The sequence below is a fragment of the Schistocerca americana genome, chromosome 1 (genome assembly GCF_021461395.2).
Source record: "Schistocerca americana isolate TAMUIC-IGC-003095 chromosome 1, iqSchAmer2.1, whole genome shotgun sequence".
NCBI lineage: Eukaryota > Metazoa > Arthropoda > Insecta > Orthoptera > Acrididae > Schistocerca > Schistocerca americana.
Genome location: NC_060119.1, coordinates 171,242,281 through 171,269,248, shown reverse-complemented (window position 1 = coordinate 171,269,248; position 26,968 = coordinate 171,242,281). Strand labels below are relative to the sequence as shown.

The 26,968-nt window shown below is 45.0% G+C and overlaps 1 protein-coding gene across 1 annotated transcript in view; it reads left to right on the top strand.

Moving 5' to 3' along the window:
* Window positions 1–6,282: 6,282 nt before the first annotated feature.
* LOC124613084 (transmembrane protease serine 6-like) overlaps window positions 6,283–26,968 on the top strand; it is a 30,931-nt gene continuing 10,245 nt past the window's right edge. The window contains exons 1-3 of the mRNA XM_047141711.1: window positions 6,283–6,312; window positions 9,820–9,984; window positions 12,806–12,950. Of these exons, the coding sequence (XP_046997667.1) occupies window positions 6,283–6,312; window positions 9,820–9,984; window positions 12,806–12,950 (340 nt within the window). The remainder of the gene's footprint in view (window positions 6,313–9,819; window positions 9,985–12,805; window positions 12,951–26,968) is intronic.

Sequence of the window (26,968 nt, the reverse complement as noted above, 5' to 3'; positions counted from 1 at the left end):
GCAATGAATACTTCTTCTGTTAATGATGAATTACCTCAGTATATGATGCTATATGAAAGTAGTGAATCAAAATAGGCATAGTAGGCTAATTTATTCATATGTTTATCACCAAAATCTGCAATATCTCTAAAAGCATAAGTAACTGAACCTAACTGTTTCAGCAGATCATCAGTGTGTTTCTTCCAATTCAATTTCTCATCAGTGCAGACACCCAGAAATTTTGAATATTCTGCCTTGGCAACAAACTTCAGTGCAAAATCTATATCTATCAATTGTGTTAAGCCATCTACTGTACAGAACTGTATATATTGTGTTTTCTCAACCATGTAATAATTTTCTGAACACATTATTTACAATTTCCTCAGCTGATTCTTGTTTGATGGAAGTGATTCTATACTTGTATCATCAACAAAAAGAACTAGCTTTGCATCTTTATGATTGTAGAGTGGCAAGTTACTAATATAGTATATTGAACAATAAGGGACCCAAGATTGAACCATGTGGGACACCATTTTTGGTCCCTCCCCAGTTCGAGGACTCTGCTGATCGTAGGGTTAATTTCAACCTTCTGCATTCTTCTAGTTAAATATGAATTAACCATTTGTGCACTGCCCCACTCATACCACAATACTCAAGCTTTTCTAGAAGAATTTAATGAATCATACAGTCAGAAACCTTTGAGAAGACACAAAACATCTCAGTGGGTGAAGTTCAGTTATTCAGAGCATTTAATATTTGATCAGTGAAAGCACATCTAGCATTTTCTGTTGAAAAGCGTTTCTGAAAATCAAATTGACATTTTTGTGGTACTTCATTTTAAAAAATATGTGATGGTAATCTTGCATACATTTACTTTTTCAAGAATTCTGGATAAAGCTGTCAGAAGCGAGATTGGGCAGTAGTTGTTAGCATCAGACTTATCCCCTTTTATATGCAATGGATGCAATGATTTAACAATAGCGTATTTCAGTCTATATGGAAAAGTGCCCTGTTTCAGTGAGCTGCTACATATGTGGCTGAGAAGCCTATTTTGCTGTTGGGAACAAGCCTTCACTACTCTGTTGGAAATGCCATCAATTCAGTGAGGTTCTAGATTTGAGTGAATTAATAATTTTCTTAATTTCAGTAGGAGAGATGGGTTGAATTTCAAATTTATATAATTGCATAGGTATTGTCTCTTCCATATACTACTTTGCATTTTCTAATGAATAGCTGGATCCTATTTTCTTTACGACACTTAAAGACAATTGTTAAAAATCTCTTCTACTTCTGACTTTTTGTTAGCAAATTTTTCATTGAGTTTGATAGAAATACAATCTCCCTGTGCTCTCAGTTGTCCTGTTTCCCTTTTAACAATATTCCAAATTGTTTTAATTTTATTATCAGTTGTGCTAATCTCAAACATAATGCACTAACTTCTGACTTTTTAGTAACTTTTCTTAATACGGTGCTGTAGTTTTTGTAATGTTTCACTGTTTCTGGGTCATTACTCCTTGTAGCTATAAGATATATTTCCCTTTTCTGTTTAGAAGATATTTTTATTCCTTAAGTAAGCTATGGCTTTTTGGATGGTGTCTTACAACTATACTTCACTGTTTTTTTTTGGGAAAACTGTTTCCAAATATATTCACAAAAGTATCAAGAAATAGATTGAATTTTAAATTACCATCAGGTTCTCTGTACACCTCATCCCAGTCTAACTGTTCCAGGCTTTCCCTAAAATTTTTGATTGTTAAGTGGTTAATTGAATGCACTATTTTGGAGGACTGTTTTGCATTACTATATGCAGCTCATGGCCTTGCGGTAGCATTCTCGCTTCCCATACAGGGGTCCCAGGTTCGATTCCCAGTGGGGTCAGGGATTTTCCCTGCTTTGAGGTGACTGGGTGTTGTTGTGTTGTCTTCATCATCATCATTCATCCCCATTGTGGTCGGAGGAAGGCAATGGCAAACCACCTCTGTTAGGACCTTGCCTAGTCAGTAGTGCAGGTCTCCCATGTCGTCCCCTACAGTCCTCGGAGTATGGGACATCATCATCATCATCATCATCATCATCATCATCATCATCATCATCATGGAGCTATGTCATATACTGTAACTAGCTGTGCATCATGATCAGACAGACCATTCTTAAGAGTAAAAGTTTTTATTTGATTAAAATTATCTTCGTGTACAAAAACATTATCTATCAGGTGCTGCTCTCCTGTACCACCTGAGTAGGGAAATCAATATCTGATGTCAAATTGAAAGAGCCAAGTAATACTTCAAGATTAAGCTTTCTTCTATTGGACTCTTCCAGAAAATCTACATTGAAATCCCCACAATCAATAATTTGCTTCTCTCTATCTGACATATAGCACAACAAAGAATCCAAGTTTTTCAAAAGCAGTTGAAAATTTCCCAATGGGGACCTATACACAGCTACAATTATAAAAGTACCATTATTTAGTATAAGCTCACATACACTTGCTTCTGTACGTTGCATAAACGTTTTAGTTTCTAAATTTTTCAGACTATGATATACACTCCTGGAAATTGAAATAAGAACACCGTGAATTCATTGTCCCAGGAAGGGGAAACTTTATTGACACATTCCTGGGGTCAGATACATCACATGATCACACTGACAGAACCACAGGCACATAGACACAGGCAACAGAGCATGCACAATGTCGGCACTAGTACAGTGTATATCCACCTTTCGCAGCAATGCAGGCTGCTATTCTCCCATGGAGACGATCGTAGAGATGCTGGATGTAGTCCTGTGGAACGGCTTGCCATGCCATTTCCACCTGGCGCCTCAGTTGGACCAGCGTTCGTGCTGGACGTGCAGACCGCGTGAGACGACACTTCATCCAGTCCAAACATGCTCAATGGGGGACAGATCCGGAGATCTTGGTGGCCAGGGTAGTTGACTTACACCTTCTAGAGCACGTTGGGTGGCACGGGATACATGCGGACGTGCATTGTCCTGTTGGAACAGCAAGTTCCCTTGCCGGTCTAGGAATGGTAGAACGATGGGTTCGATGACGGTTTGGATGTACCGTGCACTATTCAGTGACCCCTCGACGATCACCAGTGGTGTACGGCCAGTGTAGGAGATCGCTCCCCACACCATGATGCCGGGTGTTGGCCCTGTGTGCCTCGGTCGTATGCAGTCCTGATTGTGGCGCTCACCTGCACGGCGCCAAACACGCATACGACCATCATTGGCACCAAGGCAGAAGCGACTCTCATCGCTGAAGACGACACGTCTCCATTCGTCCCTCCATTCACGCCTGTCGCGACACCACTGGAGGCGGGCTGCACGATGTTGGGGCGTGAGCGGAAGACGGCCTAACGGTGTTGGGGACCGTAGCCCAGCTGCATGGAGACGGTTGCGAATGGTCCTCGCCGATACCCCAGGAGCAACAGTGTCCCTAATTTGCTGGGAAGTGGCGGTGCGGTCCCCTACGGCACTGCGTAGGATCCTACGGTCTTGGCGTGCATCCGTGCGTCGCTGCGGTCCGGTCCCAGGTCGACGGGCACGTGCGCCTTCCGCCGACCACTGGCGACAACATCGATGTACTGTGGAGACCTCACGCCCCAGCATGGAGACGGTTGCGAATGGTCCTCGCCGATACCCCAGGAGCAACAGTGTCCCTAATTTGCTGGGAAGTGGCGGTGCGGTCCCCTACGGCACTGCGTAGGATCCTACGGTCTTGGCGTGCATCCGTGCGTCGCTGCGGTCCGGTCCCAGGTCGACGGGCACGTGCACCTTCCGCCGACCACTGGCGACAACATCGATGTACTGTGGAGACCTCACGCCCCACGTGTTGAGCAATTCGGCGGTACGTCCACCCGGCCTCCCGCATGCCCACTACACGCCCTCGCTCAAAGTCCGTCAACTGCACATACGGTTCACGTCCACGCTGTCGCGGCATGCTGCCAGTGTTAAAGACTGCGATGGAGCTCCGTATGCCACGCCAAACTGGCTGACACTGACGGCGGCGGTGCACAAATGCTGCGCAGCTAGCGCCATTCGACGGCCAACACCGCGGTTCCTGGTGTGTCCGCTGTGCCGTGTGTGTGATCATTGCTTGTACAGCCCTCTCGCAGTGTCCGGAGCAAGAATGGTGGGTCTGACACACCGGTGTCAATGTGTTCTTTTTTCCATTTTCAGAAGTGTATTTTAACACATATGCCAACTCGCCCTCTCCTCATAGTGTCTCTACTTCCATGTGTTGAAAGCTTAGATCCACCTACATTTATCTTTTCCATATCTGTGACTACGTGATGTTCAGATAGGCATAATAAATCTATTCTACCTTCAGTTTCTAAATCTTCTAAACAAACAAGAAGCTCATCTACTTTGTTTTTAGTCCCCTGGCATTCTGAAGCAGCAAACTAACACTTTATTTTTCACTGTGCTTTTATGAGAATATTGTGACATACTATCATTATTTTTTCACTGTACTTTTATGAGAATCTTGTGATATTTTAATTCTAGTACCTGCCTGTCTCTTATTAAGATTAATTTCATTCAACGTTGAATCATTGGACATTGATCTTAGCCTAAAAAATAGATACGCCCATGGGTTTTAGAGCTCCCCCTTAAAGATTTTGCTATCATCCCAGCCAGTTTACCCTTCCCTTTCCTATTGAGATACAGGACATGTCTTGTGAAGGCCCACCTACCAATACCATCAACAGGAAACAAATCTATGCCTGACAAAGCAGCCACCTGAAACAGCTGATCTAGCTCCATATTGACCCTCCTGATAGACCTGTTCAGCTGGGGCTGGTCACACCGCATAAAAGCAGGAACCAAGCCAATATTTGTATGGTTCGTTGCAGATGCTATTTTTACCAGCTCACACTCAATATTGTAGCTCTGATCCTCACGAATACTGTTTCCCATTCCATCCATTATCACAACATGATCCTGCTTTGTAAAACCCTTGCACAATTATCTGACATCATCTATCACTTGGTAAGATACGCGCTGGGAATGAAAAAACTTGTAACCTGGTACCTGTCACCTAATTTTTCCTGCAATATCTGGCCCACACTCCTTGGATGGCTACTACCTAACAACAGAGAACCCTCCTACCTTCTACTTTTCTTGAAAAGGTTCCCACATCCGTTTGAACCTATTTAATGTAGTCAAGCTTGGTCTACATTTACAATTTTTACCTTCCATTACCATATTAACTATTCTTTAGTGCCTCAGAATTTCTTATCATGAAGTTATGAAATAAAGTTCTTTCCTCCCCGATTCAGTTTAGTTACCTGATCTATCCATCTAATTTTCAGCATTGTTCTGTAGCACCACATCTCAAAATATTTATATTTATGTGTGTGCAGAACTGCGTTTACGTTGGATTATTTCATGTAGGTGCTTGCCTGGTGGGTGTGCTAATTTTGATATGTCTGTTTATGAAATAAAAAGACAAGGTCACCAGTAGTGAGACACTTGCCAAATTCACGAATCGAGTTTCTCTTTGAACGACTCCACTTTACTAAACAGGATAATGTTGCTGCAAATTTTAAAGCCTTATGCGTTTCCTGTGTTAGAAATTGCCTTTGGATTGTTATCGATTGCACAGGTCATCACACCAGATGACACTGTCTTTCAGTATGAGCCCAAGGACGCACGATTGACTCAGTGGACTTTTGAATGCCTAAAGGATTATCCTCATGTACAGGAGTCCATCGGATTGCCATTGTGTTGACAACCATTCAGTAGCACAAACTGACAAAGCCAGGTATCATGCTTATTATCAACCTTTCATTGTCTTCCAACTCATCTTCTTATGCAACATGTCCTAGTCCTGATAATAATGTCGATACATAGACAGAACTTGATCTTTGAGGCACTACAATAGCGTGATTGTCAGCCTCATAATACCAGTCACAAAGAATTATCACCCTGTAGCATTGTTCTTAATGAATGAAGCTGCGCATGTATTCTTCAGATTACATAGTATCTATTATTACAGTCGCAGATAGACACCTATGATATATTGTGTTCGACAAAAAATGTAACTTCATTCGTAGCTTCCTGTAGAAACAGTACAGTCCTGAAATCATGCATACAGACGATTGTAGAGACCTTGAATATTCTTATTGGAGGCAGTGGTACACAGTCTCACTATTTCCATCTGTAGTCACCTTGGTCTGTGGATGTTGCCAGTAATGTGAACTAGACCAAAAGCTAATCGCATTGTGTGTCACACATATTCCATGGGGGCAAGTCTGGTCGTCTTGAAGGTCAAAGTAGTTACCGAACATCCCGAAGAGCATGTTGGGTAACACGATTAAATACTACAAGGTGCGTTCGCCGGCCGGTGTGTCCGAGCGGTTCTAGGCGCTTCAGTCTGGACCCGCGCGACCGCCTCGGGCATGGATGTGTGTGATGTCCTTAGGTTAGTTAGGTTTAAGTAGTTCTAAGTTCTAGGGGACTGATGACCTCAGATGCTAAGTCCCATAGTGCTCAGAGCCATTTGAACCAAGGTGCGTTCAAGTTATAACACTTCTGGTTTTCCTCTAAGGAACTAATCACACGAAAACTGTGAAACATCAGTAATTTCTCGACGTAATCCACCTGCAGTCATACAAATTTTTCACAACGTCGATGACATGATTCCATGATCGCTGCAAATGTTTGTTCAGTAGTCCAGTTTGACCAGTGGAAAAAATCTATGATGCAATAGCAGGACGGCTAGTGAATGTGTGATCATGGAGAGTGGCTTTCTTCGTTGGAAACGGCCAAGTCGCTAGGAGCCATGATAGGGGAGTAGGGAACATCCGAAATGACTTAACAGTTGTTGTCACGAAGAAACTGCAGTGTCACGTTTGCCCAATGAACTTGTACATTGTCTATGTGAAGGAGTACTTGTGCAACCTTTTCCGGCCGTTTTACAAGAGTGCTGGAAGGAGTTTGTTCTTCAGAACATCTTAGTAGGATACACCTGCCGTCGCAGTACCTTTGGATGCAACGAGAAAGGATTACACCATCGCCTTTCCACAATATGGACATCACCATTTTGCTGCACTATGAATATGTACAAGAGTGGATTTGGAAATTCTTGTAAATTTTGCGCAGATACGGCTAGAAAGTGTAGGTTAAGGGACCAACTGTCACATCGGATGGCAGGTGCGGCCAGTGTTGTGGGAGAAAAGAGGCTCGCACCCACGGACGTCTCTCCAGGGATACTTCACCTCCTACAATCTGCACTATCAACATCCAGGAGGGATCGTTTTCATCCTAAATAAATATTCTTTCTGATCAGCGACATTATATGACCATAGAGAGTTGCCAGAAATATCTTGTTCATTTCACTTAGGAACTGGACTTAAAGCAGTATACCATAGTAAGTTCAGTGAAGATGGATTTTTTGCAAACAGTTGTGGTCGAAAATAATTTTCTTTTTGTAGCACACTATACACTTCCAGAATAAAAAATTAAGTAATGTAAAGCGTATCTACGTTTAAGTGTATCTTAAGATAAGGTAGTAGGCTTTGGTGTCATTCCGAAGTCGATTTCAATTGAAATTATTGTTTTATGTTCAATATTGGGTAAAATATTTTCGAGATATTACATATTTTTCATACATATTTTACCCATTTTCATTTGATAAATATGTAAATATTATGCGTGTTAAAATTAGAGCGACTACCTAACAGTGCCATCTGAAGATTTGTGCCATACTGTGACTCGAACTTAGATTTCACACTTAATGCATGTGTGCACGCTCCACATACTGACCAAACCTTACATCATCATTCACTAAATTGATCACCCAACGCTCGCAACATTACTTGGACTCTCGAACAGAGAACGAGGAATCGAGACCAATGTTATTGTAGTGGGCGACAGAACAAAGTTGTAGACAGTGTGACATATTGAAGTTTAAGACGCCCAAGAGAGTGTGCACAGGTAGCCGAACTGATTAGACCTACCGCTCGCGATAAGCAGGAAATCGGGTTTCGAGTTCCAGTCTGTCACAAATTTTCATATCTCGCCATTAGATACTAATGTAGATGATGTGAAGAAGTCACAGTCAGTGACCTACACTGAAGAGCCAAAGAAACTGGTACACCTGCCGAATATCGTACGCAAAAGTGACGCAACACGACGTGGCACGGCCTGTACTAATGCCTGAAGTAGTGCTGCAGGAAACTGAATCCATGAATCCTACAGGGCTGTCCATAAATCCGTAAGAGTAGGAGGAGGTGGAGATCCCTTCTGAACAGTACGTTGCAAGACATCTTAGACATGCTAAACAATGGTCATGTTTGGGGAGTATGGAGGCCGGCGGAAGAGTTTAAACTCAGAAGAGTTTCCTGGAGCCACTCTGTAGCAATTCTGGACGTGTGGAGTGTCGCATTGTCCTGCTGAAATTGCCCAAGTCCGTCGGAATGCACAATGGACATGAATGGATGCAGGTGAGCAGACAGGATGCTTACGTACGTGTCACCTGTCAGAGTTATATCTAGGCGTATCAGGGGTCCCATATCACTCCAACGGCACACGCCCCAGACTATTACAGAGGCTCCACCAGCTTGAACAGTCCTCTGCTGCTATGCAGGGTCCATGGATTCATGAGGTTGTCTCCAAACCCGTACACGTCCATCCGATCGATACAATTTGAAACGATATTCGTTTGACCAGGGAACAAGTTTCCAGTCGGCAATAGCCCAATGCCGATGTTGACGCGTCCGGCGAGACATAAAGCTTTGGGTCATGAGGTCATGAAGGGTACACTAGTGAGCCTTCGGCTCCGAAAGCCCGTATCGCTGATGTTTCGTTGAATGGTTCGCACGCCGACAATTGTTGATGGCCCAGCACTCAAATCTACAGCAATTTTGGCAAGGGTTGCACTTCTGTCACGTTCAACGTGTCTCACCAGTGGTCGTTGGTCCCGTTCTTGCAGGATATTTTTCGGGCAGCGGCCATTTCGGAGATTTGATGTTTTACCGGATTCCTGATATTCACGGTACACTCGCGAAATGGCTGTACGGTAAAATCCCCATTCATCGCTATCTCGGAGAATCTGTGTCTCATCGCTCTTGCGGCGACTACACCACGTTCAAACTCGCTTAAAGCTTGATAACCTGCCATTGTATCAGCCCAGTAACCGATCTAACAACTGCGCCAGCCAATTGTCGTCCCATATAGGAGTTGTCTATCGCAGCGCCGTATTCTGCCTGTTTACGTATCTCTGTATTTGATTACGCATTCCTGTACCAGTTTCCTTGGCGCTTCGGTATAGTTTCTAAGTATTGGTGCTGAGTGTTGTGACTTGGCAAGACAGCCAAGCCACTATGAGAGGAAGCCGAAAGGCACGCGTTTAAGCTCACGCAGGCTGGCGTGACGTCTGGAACAGTTAAAGGAGTTGAATCTAGTAAAAAAAGTACGTAGCTTCTGGAATACTTAACTTTAATCCATAATTGGTGAACATCGGTCTGACGGTACATGCATCACAAGATAAACAGCAAATGATAATGGCGCCTTGCTAGGTCGTAGCAAATGACGTAGCTGAAGGTAGCTATCGTCTCGGCAAATGAGAACGTAATTTGTCAGTGAACCATCGCTAGCAAAGTCGGCTGTACAACTGGGGCGAGTGCTAGGAAGTCTCTCTAGACCTGCCGTGTGGCGGCGCTCGGTCTGCAATCACTGACAGTGGCGACACGCGGGTCCGGCGTATACTAACGGACCGCGGCCGATTTAAAGGCTACCACCTAGCAAGTGTGGTGTCTGGCGGTGACACCACACTGAGGATGTGCTAAACCGCCGTGTAAGTCCACTAATTGACGCCACCTTTCCTGTTCACAGGTCTCACGGGTGCTGCTGCAACCGGGCTACCAGAGAGAGACTGGAAGTGGGCCAGCCGTGGCGGTGGCGTTGCTGGAGAGGCCGCTGGAGCTGAGCGGCGCCGTACACTCCGTCTGCATCGACGAGTCTGCCGGATCCCCTCTGAAGGATGGCCAGACCGGTCTGGTAAGGGGGGAACGCCTGTTGAGAGTTGCAGTGGCAATCGCATGCAATTTACTTTTTTGCTTGTTGGGTGGATAATACTGTACACAGAATGTCACTACGTTTGGAGGACCATACTCAACGACGTGCAAAGATCTTATTGACCTCACATGACTGGCTCCCAAGAAAACAGACATATTTGAGACGCCCGCTAAACCCACTGGGCAAAACTGGTGATTAGGATTGTGGAAAGGGCCAAAGAAGGTATCTGTCAGTTTCACTTAAAAATTGTTATTTATTGTAGTTTAATAACACTTTTAAACCAAAACGGCACATAGGTGAACCTTTACAACTACGAGTTTCAAAATCCAATTCTTTCACGGCTGAAGGCCTCCAAACAAGGAATCTTAAAAAGCAACAAGATAACTTTCAAGTGACTGAAGACATGCAGTTTAAATTGCACATAATATATAATCACAGCTAGGCAGAAAGCCTCGAGGCAAAATTAGATGGAACAAATATGTACAAGGTGCAATACAAACGGCTGAAGGCCACAATTAAATTTCAAAATTTTAAAATATATTACAATAATGTGTTAAGGCAGAAGGCCACAATGTTTTCGCTTAAGGGGAAATTTTGAGAATAAGGCTTTAAGTGGCTGAAGGCCCACAGTCGATTTTCCAAAAATTCAAAAATACCCTAACCTTTAAGTTTTCAATGGCCGAACGCACATTAAATGAAAAAGCGGCGCAACGACAATAACTAAATTTAAGAATAAGGTTTTAAGCGGCTGAAGGCCCACAATAAAAAATTTCTTTCAAAACATTGGCTATAATAGATTACCGACAGACCATTAAACAGCAAACACCCATGAAAAGGACAGTATAGACAACGGCACTCAGACACCCCATGCGGGAGGGGTGGGGGGGGGGGGGGGGCGAGGGGGGGGGGGGGCGCCTGCCCTCGAAACATTAACGTTCACTTAGGTGAGACAGGTGGTGGGCCTAACTACCCTCAATCTGTCAGTAGCCCAACCAAGAGACAGTCACAGACCGACCGGCCAAACGACTTGCTTGCCACCAATCGGTACATAAAAACTCAAAGATCAAACTGTTACGGACGTGATTATCCACAATGAAATATGTATTAAGCTGTCAAAACTACACGCCATGTTGGACAGCGACAACAGGTGAGGAAGGGACGCTGCCTGAAATTACATTAGTGGCTAGGGCAGTTAATCGGAACACTAACGACCACAACGCAGAAAATTCCGCTGGTTCACTTCACCAAAAAGGGAACACTACCCGAATTGACGTCAATGGCCAGGGCAGGTAACCAGAACACTAACGGCCACAAGGCAGAAAACTCCGCTGCTGCACTTGAATTCTAGTGAACCAATATAGTTAATTCCACTGCATGGCGGGTCGATTTCACCAGTACAAACACTCGGTGTTGCTCACAGGAAAAGCTCCCCAACAGCGAACCACCGAAACGAACGACACAACATAACGGACGTGGCTTGAGTACTTAACACACCACTCAACTTTGACGTCCTGGGTTGGTGAGCCACGAAGCTCAGACGGCTCCACACACGCTCCGACACTGCGCAGGAACCGCCAGCGGATCCAGCCGACTGCACCGCATGGAGATATCCTCCCTGGTCCGCACCAACCGACCGACTACCTGCAGACCCCCTAGCCAGAAACAATATGCACAAGACCAAAGATGGTACACGGTGCAAATATCGATACACATCACTGCTGCCACACGTAGAAGGAGGAAGAACTGCGGCATAACCGCAACAACGGCGGGAACCAAACACAGATAGACAGCCAAGTTCCAGAAACGCATAGTTCAGAGTGATCACGGCTCAATATTGTTCGCTCCACTTGTAGGATCGTACAGCTAGAGTGCTGAATCCTAGGTTTTAGGCCCTACTGCAGTACATCCAGGTCGTTAGGGTTCCATAACCCAGCAGATGCCAACAGCATGTAAAAACCATATGTACGGGCTGACGTGATGGAGACTCCATGCAGACTTCGCAACTGGTGGCTCCAAAATCGCCGTGCTATTTTATCTAAGCCAGTCATCTGTCCACAAGCGATTTGATTCTCTAATCGTTTACGCTACTCTAAATGGAAATGGGTATTGAAGAAATATGGTGAAAAAGTCATGCTTGAGTGTCAGACTCTGTGAAGTTTCAAACATGTTTTTCACCATTAAAATAGCGAGATGTGAGTTAACAATAAGGGGTGAAACTTCCTGGCGGATTAAAACTGTGTGCCAGACCGAGACTCGAACTGGGAACCTTCGCCTTTCGCGGGCAAGTGCTCTGCCAACTGAGCTACCCAAGCACGACTCACGCCCCGTCCTCACAGCTTTAATTCCGCCAGTACCTCGTCTCCTACCTCCCAAACTTTACAGAAGCTCTCCTGCGAACCTTGCAGATCTAGCACTCCTGAAAGAAAGGATATTGCGGAGACATGGCTTAGCCACAGCCTGGGGGATGTTTCTTGAATGAAATTTCATTCTAGTAACGATAAGGGGTGTTAGTCCTTTGTATTTTTTAAAAGCTCTTGTGATATTAAAGTAGCTTTCAGAGACATTAAATAGATACTATCATGTGGCACGGTGTTTCTTAAATTGCTGCTTATTACAGCTCTCGTTCTTGAAAAATAGCACTCTCTCTGAAACATGTTCTAACTTGTCTTATCATGTACTGTCCTTTTCATATATTATTTTTTGTTCAGCAGAACGATATATTTAGCTGCACTTCATCCGCCTGATGGTACACTGATGAAAATGACTTTCCTTCTTCTGAAAAATGTTTTACGCGTTTCTGCAGGTTGCAACACTCGGCTTGCCACGATATTCCGAGCTCAAGATTCTAAACATGAATGTTCTAAAGAAGAATGAATGTTTAGCTGAACTGTCTGTCAGTTCTTGCTGGACAATGGCCTCTGACAACTTTTGTGCCATCGATCGCAAAGGTAAGAATCAGCGAAATATTCGTCGCATTGAAACGATATATCTGGAACTATGAAAAGAAGAAACTGTATTTTCTTAAACCTTGTATTTCCTTTAACCTTATGACAACTATCTACGTGTATATTATTTAATTACTTGGTTGTAGTCTTCATGTATTATTGTGTACTACAATTTGTCAATCAAAAATGCATTTTGGCATGTTTTAACAGTCAGCGTATTGCATATCCATTTTCTATAAGATAAGGAAATACATCAAAACGGTAATAAACTGTCAAATATGAAAGGTAATTGTGCGAAAGTACAGTGATGTGTCACTAGAATAGTGCTGTACAGAAAAGCCGTTGACGCTGCAAACAGCTTGTGTCGTCTGTGGGTAACAAAAAAATAGTTTCCAGAATGAGATTTTCACTCTGCAGCAGAGTGTGCGCTGATATGAAACTTCCTGGAAGATTAAAACTGTGTGCACACTCCGCTGCAGCAACTCGAGTCTCGGTCGGGCACACAGTTTTAATCTCCCAGGAAGTTTCAAAAAAATAGTTGTTTGTGACTAGGATGGCCATTGGAGCTGATAGGGTAGGAGACATTATTTACTGGATGAAATGCAGTGGAAAGGCATTGGCAAATTGGAAGCATGTCAGAAACAGTGGTGGCTAGGCGGTTACATGTTCATCTTTCTATTCTAGTGACTGCCGATAGCTTCTATCCGAACATAATCAAACATTTTCCAGTGGCGGACTCGATAGTCAGCTCCACCCAACACCGACAGTGCCCAAGAGGTACAGTGCAGAAGCAGCAGCGTCACGGCGGTCCCCTACTTTAAATGAGACACCTGCAGTATCCGGAATTCGGTTTCAATACACAGTGCGTAACACAGCGTGTACTAGGCAAGCTCCACTTGGTAAGGCATACGAAGTGGTTACAAAATTTCCAAGAATATACCCGTAAAAATCAGGAAAGTTTTACATTTTAATTTCCACCATCAGCTTCAATATAGTGCCAGCACATCTGTATGCATCGCTTCCGGCGATTTTCTCTTTGTTAGAAGCGCTACTGGAAGCCCGCTGACTGAAGTGTTTAAAATTAGTTGCAATTTCGCTTGAATCTCTTCTATACAGTCAAAACGCTGCCTCCTCAACTTCAGTTTCATTTCAGGAATAGGAAGAAAACTCAAGGGGCTGGGAGCAGACGAAAAAATGGTTCAAATGGCTCTGAGCACTATAAGACTTAACATCTTAGGTCATCAGTCCCCTAGAACTTAGAACTACTTAAACCTAACTAACCTAAGGACATCACACACATCCATGCCCGAGGCAGGATTCGAACCTGCGACCGTAGCAGTCCCGCGGTTCCGGACTGCAGCGCCTAGAACCGCACGGCCACCACGGCCGGCTGGAGCAGACGAGTAGGGCGGGTTGAGGACAACTTTTTTTGTAGCTTTTTTTCCCCAGGAACTCCCTCACAGTTAGCGGGATGTAAACAAGTACATTTTCATTAATGCAACGACTTGTCATTGTTCTTTCGTCTCTCGGGCCGTTTACGTCTGACACCTTCCTTCCTACCTGCAAAACTTCGCAATAGAACTTCGCTATGACTGTCTGACCACATGCAAGAAATTCAGCATGGATAATACCGTGAAAGTTAAAAAAATTATTAGCATTGATCTGATGTTGCTGCGAAATTGGCGCGCTTTTCTTGGGAGAGGATGGTGTGGCCGGCCGAAGTGGCCGCGCGGTTCTGGCGCTGCAGTCTGGAACCGCGAGACCGCTACGGTCGCAGGTTCGAATCCTGCCTCGGGCATGGATGTGTGTGATGTCCTTAGGTTAGTTAGGTTTAACTAGTTCTAAGTTCTAGGGGACTAATGACCTCAGCAGTTGAGTCCCATAGTGCTCAGAGCCATTTGAACCATTTTTTTTGAGGATGGTGTCTTCCACTCCGAAGATTGTTTTATTTCATTGTGGTAACACAAGGGGTAAGATAGATACTGCCTACAGGAAAATTAAAGAGACCTTTGGAGAAAAGAGAACCACTTACATGAATATCAAGAGCTCAGATGGAAACCCAGTTCTAAGCAAAGATGGGAAAGCAGAAAGGTGGAAGGAGTATATAGTGGGCCTATACAAGGGCGATGTACTTGAGGACAAAACTCTACCATCTGGTGAGCAAGATTTATGAAAGAGGCGAAATACCCTCAGACTTCAAGAAGAATATAATAATCCCAATCCCAAAGAAAGCAGGTGTTGACAGATGTGAAAATTACCAAACTATCAGTTTAATAAGTCACAGCTGCAAAATACTAACACGAATTATTTACAGACGAATGGAAAAACTGATAGAAGCCGACCTCGGGGAAGATCAGTTTGGATTCCATAGAAATGTTGCAACACGTGAGGCAATACTGACCCTACGACTTATCTTAGAAGAAAGATTAAGGAAAGGCAAACCTACATTTCTAGCATTTGTAGACTTAGAGAAAGCTTTTGACAATGTTGATTGGAATACTCTCTTTCAAATTCTGAAGGTGGCAGGGGTAAAATACAGAGAGCGAAAGGCTATTTACAATTTGTACAGAAAGCAGATTGCAGTTATGAGCCGAGGGACATGAAAGGGAAGCAGTGGTTGGGAAGGGAGTGAGACAGGGTTGTAGCCTATACCCGATGTTATTCAATCTGTATATTGAGCAAGCAATAAAGGAAACAAAAGAAAAATTCGGAGTAGGTATTAAAATCCATGGAGAAGAAATAAAAACTTTGAGGTTCGCCGATGACATTGTAATTCTGTCAGAGACAGCAAAGGACTTGGAAGGGCAGTTGAACGGAATGGACAGTGTCTTGAAAGGAGGATATAAGATGAACATCAACAAAAGCAAAACGAGGATAATGGAATGTAGTCGAATTAAGTCGGGTGATGCTGAGGGAATTAGATTAGGAAATGACACACTTAAAGTAGTAAAGGAGTTTTGCTGTTTGGGGAGCAAAATAACTGATGATGGTCGAAGTAGAGAGGATATAAAATGTAGACTGGCAATGGCAACGAAAGCGTTTCTGAAGAAGAGAAATTTGTTATCATCGAGTATTGATTTAAGTGTCAGGAAGTCGTTTCTGAAAGTATTTGTATGGAGTGTAGCCATGTATGGAAGTGAAAACGTGGACGATAAATAGCTTAGACAAGAAGAGAATAAAGCTTTCGAAATGTGATGCTATAGAAGAATGCTGAAGATTAGATGGGTTGATCACATAACTAATGAGGAGGTACTGAATAGAATTGGGGAGAAGAGGAGCTTGTGGCACAACTTGTCTAGAAGAAGGGATCCGTTGGTAGGACATGTTCTGAGGCATCAAGGGATCACAAATTTAGCATTGGAGGGCAGCGTGGAGGGTAAAAATCGTAGAGGGAGACCAAGAGATGAATACATTAAGCAGATTCAGAAGGATGTAGGTTGCAGTAGGTACTGGGAGATGAAGAAGTTTGCACAGGATAGAGTAGCATGGAGAGCTGCATCAAACCAGTCTCAGGACTGAAGACCACAACAACAACAACTACATCCATGATTCATGACCCTAGCCATCCCCGAACTACTGTTCGCAGATCAGTGCACCACTTAAGCCGAGGGTCAATTAGGAAATTTGGAAATTTGTCGTAGGTTCCTATGGCACTAAACTGCTGAGGTCATCAATCCCTAGGCTTACACACTACTTAATCTAACTTAAACTAACTTGCGCTAAGGAAACACACACACACACACACACACTCATGCCCGAGGGAGGTCTCGAACCTCCGACGGGTGGAGACGCGCGAACCGTGGCAAGGCCCCCCAAACCACGCGGCAACCCCGCACGGCGGGTCAGTTAGGTTAACGTTCAAAAGGCGAGGAGTGAACTTACTGCAGTTCGTCTTGTGTCCAATTCATCAACTATAAGCTGCTGACAAGTCCCACATGCATTGAGAGTTGTCTGCCTTCTGTCGTTATGGATCACTGTACGCATTTTCGCGATCGTTTATGGAGCTGTGCATTGTGACGGTCGGCCTGAGTGTTCGACATCCTCCATACACACCCATTCACCTTTAAACTGATTAAAACATTTATATGTTCTTGCTTGTCAAAGAGCTTGCTCGCCAAAAGCCCCCCTTTGCAGACGGTGGCTTGCGGCTGTTGTTTTGCGGAGCTTAAAACAAAACTTAATGCCGATCCTTTGTTCCTCAAGCCAGCCAATCAAAATTCGCAGACTCAGTATAATACGGTATAAAGAAATCAGCAACAAAAGATTGAAACCGATGCACTCGCTATGGCACCAATTAGCAGACTTGCAGCTGAAAGACACAACTAGAGGTGACTGCAGAAGTTTGTAATGCTGCTTGTTTGAGCTTAACATTCAAGCGCATCGTACTCACCGTCGAGTATATCCACCCTCCTACCCTACCCCCCCCCCCCCCCCCCACTCCAATATCACAAACACAAAATTTGTCCCCAGTGCTCTCACTTCTCAGACGCAAAATATCAGAATGTCAGTCTCCTAGCTCCTTTTTGCTAATACCTATTGGAGACTGTTGGAGCCTGTTAGGTGGGGAGCATAAGACATCGTCCCTGGAACCTTTCCAGACACGTCATTTCTTCGGATTAATGATATACGTGAAGGGAAAGTTTTGTTAATCAGAGCAGCATTTGTGACAAGTATTCAAATTACTGTTCTTGTATAAGGGACACTCAAATGAAAATGAGACAAATGGAAAAAAGTAAATAGCCTTTTATTGTTTCAAAAGTAAATGCCATAACCATTAATTCATTTGCCCCCTGTGAGACAAGACGACCAATGCCTACGGAACCATGATAATACCCAGCCGTGCACCTCTTTGTCCGAAGCCACTCGGCGGCCACGGATGTCTTTTTTCAGTGTTCCAAAATACAGAAATTGCATGGAGGAAGATCGGGACTGAACAGAGGATATGTAAGGAGTGTAGCGTAGTCGAAGCAACCTTGGCCTTCTCCTACGTCCACTTGTGTGGAGTCACGAACCACGCTGCCAGGTGTGGTAGTATTTTATTCACTCACTCAGAACCTGGATATCTTTCGCTGAAACTAAGTATTCTGGCTATCTGTCCTTTGTTGCCTGTTGTTCGACTACCAAACAGTGGATTTGATGGCTTTTTTCCCATAATACCACTTTCCAGTACTTCCAGCACTAAACATAAACCTAAAATACATTGCAACACGCAGAACACGCGTATTCGATTGCCTCTGAGCCCGCAGATGACAGGTAACTAGGTTCCACAACAATTAGGAAATTAACACCTCATAGCCAATATGCAGAGCGAGAATGTTTTGTACACAATATCGTCTCCAACACACTGATTTCCATAAATGAAGGACAAATCCAAAAAGAAAAGCTCAAAGACCAACTTGTTGAGTGTGATGGAAGTTGGATCAGGTTGAGATGGAAGGTAGGAAGATCTGGGCCTAACGTCTCTTCGAGGACATGGTCATTAGAGCCGAAGCACAATCTCAGATTGGGCGGGGGATGAGATGGAAAATCCTTTTCAAATGAAACCACCCCGCCTTTAATCTTGAGCGACTTGAGAAAACCTAAATCTATTGGCCAGAAGTGATTTTAAACGTCACTCTTCCCGAATGTGTGTCCAGACGAACAATGGATGATCACTCTGGAAAGCGCAACTGTCCAAAAGCAACAGTAAGGCACATACAAAGATCAAAGATACGAGGAAAAACGCGGAGCCAGGGGACGGTTCTGGAAAGGGGGAGGGCGGTTTGTCAGAGTTTATTGCTGTCGCTCTTTGCCCCCAAACAGATCTCCCTGCCACCCCGTCTTTGGTTCAAGCCTTCTATTCGGCTCCCCAATCAGTTCTGGGGATAGTTCTATATTTTATAAGCTTCAATGAAATTCCGTGAACAAGGCTGTCCTTTTCACTCATCTCTGCTAGTCGCTCTGTTGATTCATGTATTACCTCAGAGCCCAGTTGGCAGGCATCGATTGTTCCAACGTCCACGATAATCTACAGCTGATGATCTACAGTTCCTTCGATGACAGCCAGGACAATCTTTTTAACATGTCGAATAAGGCATTCAGTCATACACACTGAGTGCATCTGATGCTCTTTCCCATCTCTTGCTGTCATTTACCTAAAAAGTACCATTATTCGCCTTATGTTTGGATTGCTAACGATTAATATCTCCCTACACTTTCGCGTTTGCCTCTTCTTGACATGAACCACGGCAGGTTTTCAAGAGGTGAGGTACACTCCTGGAAATGGAAAAAAGAACACATTGACACCGGTGTGTCAGACCCACCATACTTGCTCCGGACACTGCGAGAGGGCTGTACAAGCAATGATCACACGCACGGCACAGCGGACACACCAGGAACCGCGGTGTTGGCCGTCGAATGGCGCTAGCTGCGCAGCATTTGTGCACCGCCGCCGTCAGTGTCAGCCAGTTTTCCGTGGCATACGGAGCTCCATCGCAGTCTTTAACACTGGTAGCATGCCGCGACAGCGTGGACGTGAACCGTATGTGCAGTTGACGGACTTTGAGCGAGGGCGTATAGTGGGCATGCGGGAGGCCGGGTGGACGTACCGCCGAATTGCTCAACACGTGGGGCGTGAGGTCTCCACAGTACATCGATGTTGTCGCCAGTGGTCGGCGGAAGGTGCACGTGCCCGTCGACCTGGGACCGGACCGCAGCGACGCACGGATGCACGCCAAGACCGTAGGATCCTACGCAGTGCCGTAGGGGACCGCACCGCCACTTCCCAGCAAATTAGGGACACTTGCTCCTGGGGTATCGGCGAGGACCATTCGCAACCGTCTCCATGAAGCTGGGCTACGGTCCCGCACACCGTTAGGCCGTCTTCCGCTCACGTCCCAACATCGTGCAGCCCGCCTCCAGTGGTGTCGCGACAGGCATGAATGGAGGGACGAATGGAGACGTGTCGTCTTCAGCGATGAGAGTCGCTTCTGCCTTGGTGCTAATGATGGTCGTATGCGTGTTTGGCGCCGTGCAGGTGAGCGCCACAATCAGGACTGCATACGACCGAGGCACACAGGGCCAACACCCGGCATCATGGTGTGGGGAGCGATCTCCTACACTGGCCGTACACCACTGGTGATCGTCGAGGGGACACTGAATAGTGCACGGTACATCCAAACCGTCATCGAACCCATCGTTCTACCATTCCTAGACCGGCAAGGGAACTTGCTGTTCCAACAGGTCAATGCACGTCCGCATGTATCCCGTGCCACCCAACGTGCTCTAGAAGGTGTAAGTCAACTACCCTGGCCAGCAAGATCTCCGGATCTGTCCCCCATTGAGCATGTTTGGGACGATGAAGCGTCGTCTCACGCGGTCTGCACGTCCAGCACGAACGCTGGTCCAACTGAGGCGCCAGGTGGAAATGGCATGGCAAGCCGTTCCACAGGACTACATCCAGCATCTCTACGATCGTCTCCATGGGAGAATAGCAGCCTGCATTGCTGCGAAAGGTGGATATACACTGTACTAGTGCCGACATTGTGCATGCTCTGTTGCCTGTGTCTATGTGCCTGTGGTTCTGTCAGTGTGATCATGTGATGTATCTGACCCCAGGAATGTGTCAATAAAGTTTCCCCTTCCTGCGACAATGAATTCACGGTGTTCTTATTTCAATTTCCAGGAGTGTATATGTCATTGTCTCAATTTCAGTTTCCGTGAAAGACAGCAGCTGGAACTTGTTCCTAGGGGAATGGGTGTAATAATCTTCATTCTCCCTGCTCCCCGTCCCCTTTCAGGCCTCTAGACTGCTACTGACGCATCACTCACGAATAAGTATAGAAGTGGTGATAAGAGTCTGTACTTCCTGTAATGGATATGGTGGCCGCAGGAGGGATAGTACTTGAGATACCTTTAGTATTTTAGTATCTCTGGTACATGTCTGTCGGTAGCCCTCCCAACACAACTGTCCCCAGCAGCAAGTAACTCATCTGTAGTTCGAGAACAGCATTCACGGTCGAGCTACAATGCACGTGATGTAATTTTTTTCAGAATAGTAAACAAATAACTAAGTAACATTCAACTAAGCTTGCTAACCTAGCATAATATTTACTGACTGCTTAAAGCTACTTCGAACTACATTCGTTTTGAATCTGTAACCATCAATACAAACTAAAGAAGAAAAACTCGCAAATAGCGGAAATTTTCCATAAATGCACACAATATAAACTCCTGTCGAAAGAGAAAAGTAAATGTAACACTATATGGCAGTTGTACGGTGAAGTTTCAAAGAAACTGGTATAGGCATGCGTATTCAAATACAGAGACATGTAAACAGGCAGAATACGGCGCTGCGGTCGGCAACGCCAATATAAGACAACAAGTGTCTGGCGCAGTTGTTAGATCGGTTACTGCTGCTACATTGGTAGGTTATCGAGATTTCTGAGTATAAACCTGGTGTTATAGTGGGCGCACGAGCGATGGGACACAGCATCTCTGAGGTAGCGATGAAGTGGGGATTTTCCAGTGCAACCATTTGACGAGTGTACCGTGAATATCAGGAATCAGGTAAAACATCAAATTTCCGATATTGCTGCGGCCGAAAAAAGATCCTGCAACAACAGGACCAACGACGATTGAAGACAATCGTCCAGCGGGACACTGCAACCGTTCCACAAATTGCTGCAGATTTCAGTGCTGGGCCATCAGCGAGTGTCAGCATGCGAACCATTCAGCGAAGCATCATCGATATGGGCTTTCAGAGCTAATGGCTCACCCGTGTGCCCTTGATGACTGCACGACACAAAGCTTTACGTCTCGCCTGGTGGACTCGCATTCGGGAGGACGACGGTTCAATCCCGCGTCCGGCCATCCTGATTTGGGTTTTCGTGATTTCCCTAAATCGCTCCAGGCGAATGCCGGGATGGTTCCTTTAAAAGGGCACGGCCGACTTCCTTCCCCGTCCTTCCCTAATCCGATGAGACAGATGAACTCGCTGTCTGGTCTCCTTCCCCAAACAACCCAACCCATAATGTGATACAGTAAATGTGAGTCAGCCTCGTCTGGGGCCGTTAATACCGACATTGGACTGTTGATGACTGAAAACATGTTGCCTGGTCGGACGAGTCTCGTTCCAAATTGTATCGAGCCGATGGATGTGTTCGGGTATGGAGAAAATTTCATGAATCCATGGACCCTGCATGTCAGACGGGGACTGTTCAAGCTGGTGGAGGCTCTGTAATGGTGTGGGGCGTGTGCAGTTGGAGTGATATTGGATCCCTGATATGTCTAGACAGGTGTTACGTACGTAAGCATCCTGCCTGATCACCTACATCCATTCATGTCCATTGTGCATTCCGATGGACTTGGGCAATTGCAGCAGGACAATATACTCTTCTGAGTAAAGGAACACTTCCGCTGGCCACCAAACTCCCCAGTCATTATTCGAGTCCAAACCACGTCGTGTTGCAGCACTTCTCCGTGTTCGCGGGGGCCCTACAGTATTTTAGGCAGGTGTGCCAGTTTCTTTGGCTCTTCAATATATTATACGCCACAGTATGGAACTGGGGTCGTATTATGAACAAGATGCTAAGAAAGAAGTGTGGGCGAGTTGTAGAGTTTATACCCACAGACGCCACTGACACAGTGATTTCTGCAGTAACACTTATTTATCATATTAAGTTTATAGAGTTAGAAGTGTCTTCACGATGGCGGTTGGCTGCCAGGCGTATAGGCTAGGCGCAAATTGAGACGCGTATAGCACGTGTGACGTGACACGAAACTACAGCGCGACACGCACGTGCCGCACGGGTCGCGCTGGTCCAGCGCATATTGCGACGCGTACACATACTTCGCACGCGCCGTCTGGCGACGCTCTGCGCTGACTGAACCGAAGCGCGCACAACCTCTATCTTTCTCAAACGATTTTACAGAAACTATTCTCTGAAAATATATGAGTTTTGCCTTACTTGTAGCGTTATATGTCAGCTTCGTGGCGAAGTGCCCATCACCTCGCTAATGATCATTCTTATTGTGATGTACACATTTTAGTAAGACACTGCGCAAAACTCAAAAAGTTTGCAACGAAAATTAGGGGTCGCTAAGATTTTGCGTTTGGTGCGTATTACACCATATGTTGCTGCGTTTGAAATGTAGCTAACATGCTGAATTTTTGTTTAGACTTGGGAGGAGATCTCTATCTGCCTCCGATCTCGAGAAAATAGATGCCATGTAGCACGCTCACTTTCGATCTCACGCCCGCGAGAATGAGATACTCGCAACATCTCTCGTATCTCCTAAACCGCTCGAGACATCGAAACGAAAATTTGGCGAGTGATGGCACACAAGGAGGAGAGTGTTTTGCCAATTATTAAACACACGACACTTTCTTATCTATGGCGATATATCACTACTTATACTTCGTTTTTTATTTATTTCAATCCAGTGACTGTAATTTTTTGAGTTACCGACAGCTAGAGAAACAAGAGCTTCCTAGTATGAAAATAAACATGAAATTTCTTCTTTTATGTTGCTGCAAACCGATACTATGAGGTTTTTCGTAAGCTATTGAGCTCTGTGATTGCCAATTACTTGTTTAATGAGTCCCTCCGTTTCGGAATTCTGTCGCAACAGCTGCTGTGAGATGAGTTTGGCAAATTACACTGTGACAAAGGAAGTACAATTAAACCTGTCACCAAGAGAACTGTGGCCTTTACTCATAAATGGTGATGCTTCTTCGAATGAGAAAAGGTTAACAGCTCACACAAAAACAGATTCTGTTGGAATTTTGGCGAATCCCAGTAACCCACCGTATTTTTAACACTGAGCGACGGGAATGGAAACTTACCAAAGGATTTTATTCCTTCTCTTGATCTGAGCAATATTAAAACAATGACGAGCGTTCCTTCAGGCGGAATGATAGGCACATGCCAGATACTGTTTACTCACCTAGGGCTTGCCAAACTGAAAATGCGTGATCGCGAATAAAATAGTTGTTATTGAGAAAAATAAACAATTGATCTGTCGCACAACACAATGGTCAATGTATTGTCAGCAGCGAAGGATAATGCGCGCGACAGGAATGCACAAGCTAGCCATGTGTGCCTTGTGAGATGGAGTTCGAAAAACATTGTCGTGAAAGTAGATCTGCCTTTGTCAGCAGCACATTTCAACAAATTAAATATATCAGTCTCATTCTGTAAATATATCTAATCATAACACTCTTTTAGGATATTCCTACTTTCGTAATAATACCGACCATTTTTTTCATTTGTATAGCCTGTTGTTGTACAATTAGTTTATTAATGCTGATAATGTCCATGCAACAATTGAAATGCTTTTTCTCATCACGGCGAACCAATTAAAACATTGTTATCTGTGACTGCTTTTCGACTGTTTCCAGCTTGCAGTGGAAATATGTTGTTCACATGCATGTAGTACAGTGTGTCGTATTACATTATTACATCCATATCAGAGTAATCACAGTGTAACTTCTATACTTCAGATCTTGGACGCTTTTTACCACAAGAACAAAGGGATCAATCCTGTGGAGATTATCCCTTTCTCATTTTTGTAACAGATCGTACAGATACGCTAGCTTACTAGGCAGCGAGAATATAGCCTTGCTTTACTTTCCTGCCTTGATTCTTAATCACATGATTTTATAATATTCCTTGCTTCCTAATTCACTACCCTCTGTCCCTCCTTGCGATCTGAAAACATCGCGGAGGCGTATGGTGCAATTCCAGCGGCCAATGGCTCATCAGTTACTGAAGTATACATTTTTCTTGACAAGAAAAACAAAACAAAACTATGCAGATATAAATAACAGAAAAGTATAACGTGCTAACGAAGAAAGTTGGAGCGTTTAAATGGCGAAAAACGAAACACTACCCAAAAGCAATAAAATTCAGTACACAGTAAGGCAAAAATACTGCCACTGCTGATATGCGCCGTTCCGATGTGAGCATATGGCCGGGCTTCTTTTCCGCTCCCCTCCTCAAATTTCCCACGGTGCTAGCGAGGCAAGCGCGACGCGCGGCGCGAGAAACTGTGCCTCAACCACAACGCCGGGCGACCTGGCGCAGGCGCGTGTCGCGTCCCACTCGCGTCGCGTCGCGTCGCAATTTGCGCGGTCCCATTTGACCCTGTGATGTTACAAAAACGCGCGCTGCGCTGCGTCGCGCCACACGCGCTATACGCGTCTCAATTTGCGCCTAGCCTAAGCGCGCATGCCTCGAATAAGTGCCGATGCCTCGTCAGCGGAACATGATGTTGCCCCGCAAGTCAATGAGTTATGGCTGCGCGCTGTACTGGCGGCAGCAGGTGGGTCAGAAAGCATCTCCTGCCAAGACGTTCCATGACGCAAAGCGGCTCCCACCACATCGCTCTCCAAGACTCACGTGGACACTGCCGACTACGCTCCAGGAAGTCTGTTGCCGACCTTGGATCGACAAAGACTGCAGCAGATGTTCACGAGTCGATATTTAAGTTGCGCAAACGCTCTACACATGGTTGGTCTGGAGATGACAATTTGCAAATCAACCACGATGACCCGTAGTGAAGCAGTAGTCTTCTCATCCGCAATGATTAAGAAGGCAGCAATGGCAGACTGCGACTGTGGTATGCATTATTTGGCTGTGTCTCTGTGTTGAGGTCGGTAAGCAGGTGGCAAGCAGACGATCATTGACCAGCTTATGTCGTGGTTTCTCTGGTTCTAGCAACACAGACAGACTGGCAGCGCGATTGAATGTATCTTTGAGCTCCGAAAGCCTTATTATTTAAAGCACCGAGTCTTCATCCATGAGACGGAACCTTCACAACCTCCGATTCCTGACACCTGTTGTCAGTGTACAATCCAACACAAGCACTTTTCAACTGTAACTCATCTTTCTTCCTTCTCCCTGCTTCCTCTATGTCCCTTCTTTCCATCCTCCCTATAATAATCTTATTCCTCACGTCTCAAGGCCCATTTTCAATCAACCAGTCCTCACGCATTCTTTGCACCTCCTCTGGAGTCTTATGATAAGCTATTTCCCTCTCTCTCTCTCTTCTACGATCGTTTTTATCTTCTCTCAAGCTGTCCAGTTTGTATCTATAGCCTTTACTTTCTTAAGTACGTCCCTAGCGCTCGCGAGTCGCTCTGTAAATGAGCTACTACAGTTTTTAATAATATTCTCCATGATTCCTCCTGGGCAACACCCTGGAATCGACAACGACATGGTTGATCCGCTGACTGTAACACAAAATCTAGCAAGAGAGAGATACCTAAAGCGGTGATGCTGCCATTTAAATACACTGTCATCAAACACTTATTACAACCTAAACTTTCGCCCTGGCAACTCATGAATGTTACTATCCCATATTTTACAACAATGAGTGAGTAAGGTTCACAACAAAATATAGCATTTGTTGAAAACGATACAGATTGACTCACACAACCTTTGGCCATTGTCTGCATTCACTCCCTTTATCGTACACCTATCAATACAACTAGACACTTGGTAAAAAAGTCATTGTTTCCTTATGAAACTTGATGTCAAACAAATTTACACAAAAACGATACTACACTCATCATACCCCATGTTGACAGAACTGCAGCCCCACAGTAGTCGAGTCATATTCACAGAAATGGCAGCATGTACGGCTCCACTGTCACTGAAGTCGTGATATGACAGCCAATTCTGACACCAATGTTGCAGTCACTTCCTGACACTAATGTTACGACGTGGGGAGCTGGCGTCGCGTTGTGATAAGGTGACTGAGAATGGTGTGTGTCTTGAGTGGTCCAGCTTACGCCTGGAGACGTCAGTGAAACAGAGACATCTGCAATAACATTATTTATCATGCTGAGTTTACAGTGTTAGTAGTGTCTTCAGGCCGACGGGCAGCTGTTCGCAGCTGGGCATAAGAGCAAATGCCTCGTCAGTGAGACATGACATCGCCCAGCAGGTCAGTGAGCGATGGTCGCATCCTGTGCTGGCAGCAGCTGGGCGTCGCCTACCCAGACATTCTGCGACACAGTGTGGCTTCCACCTCAGCGC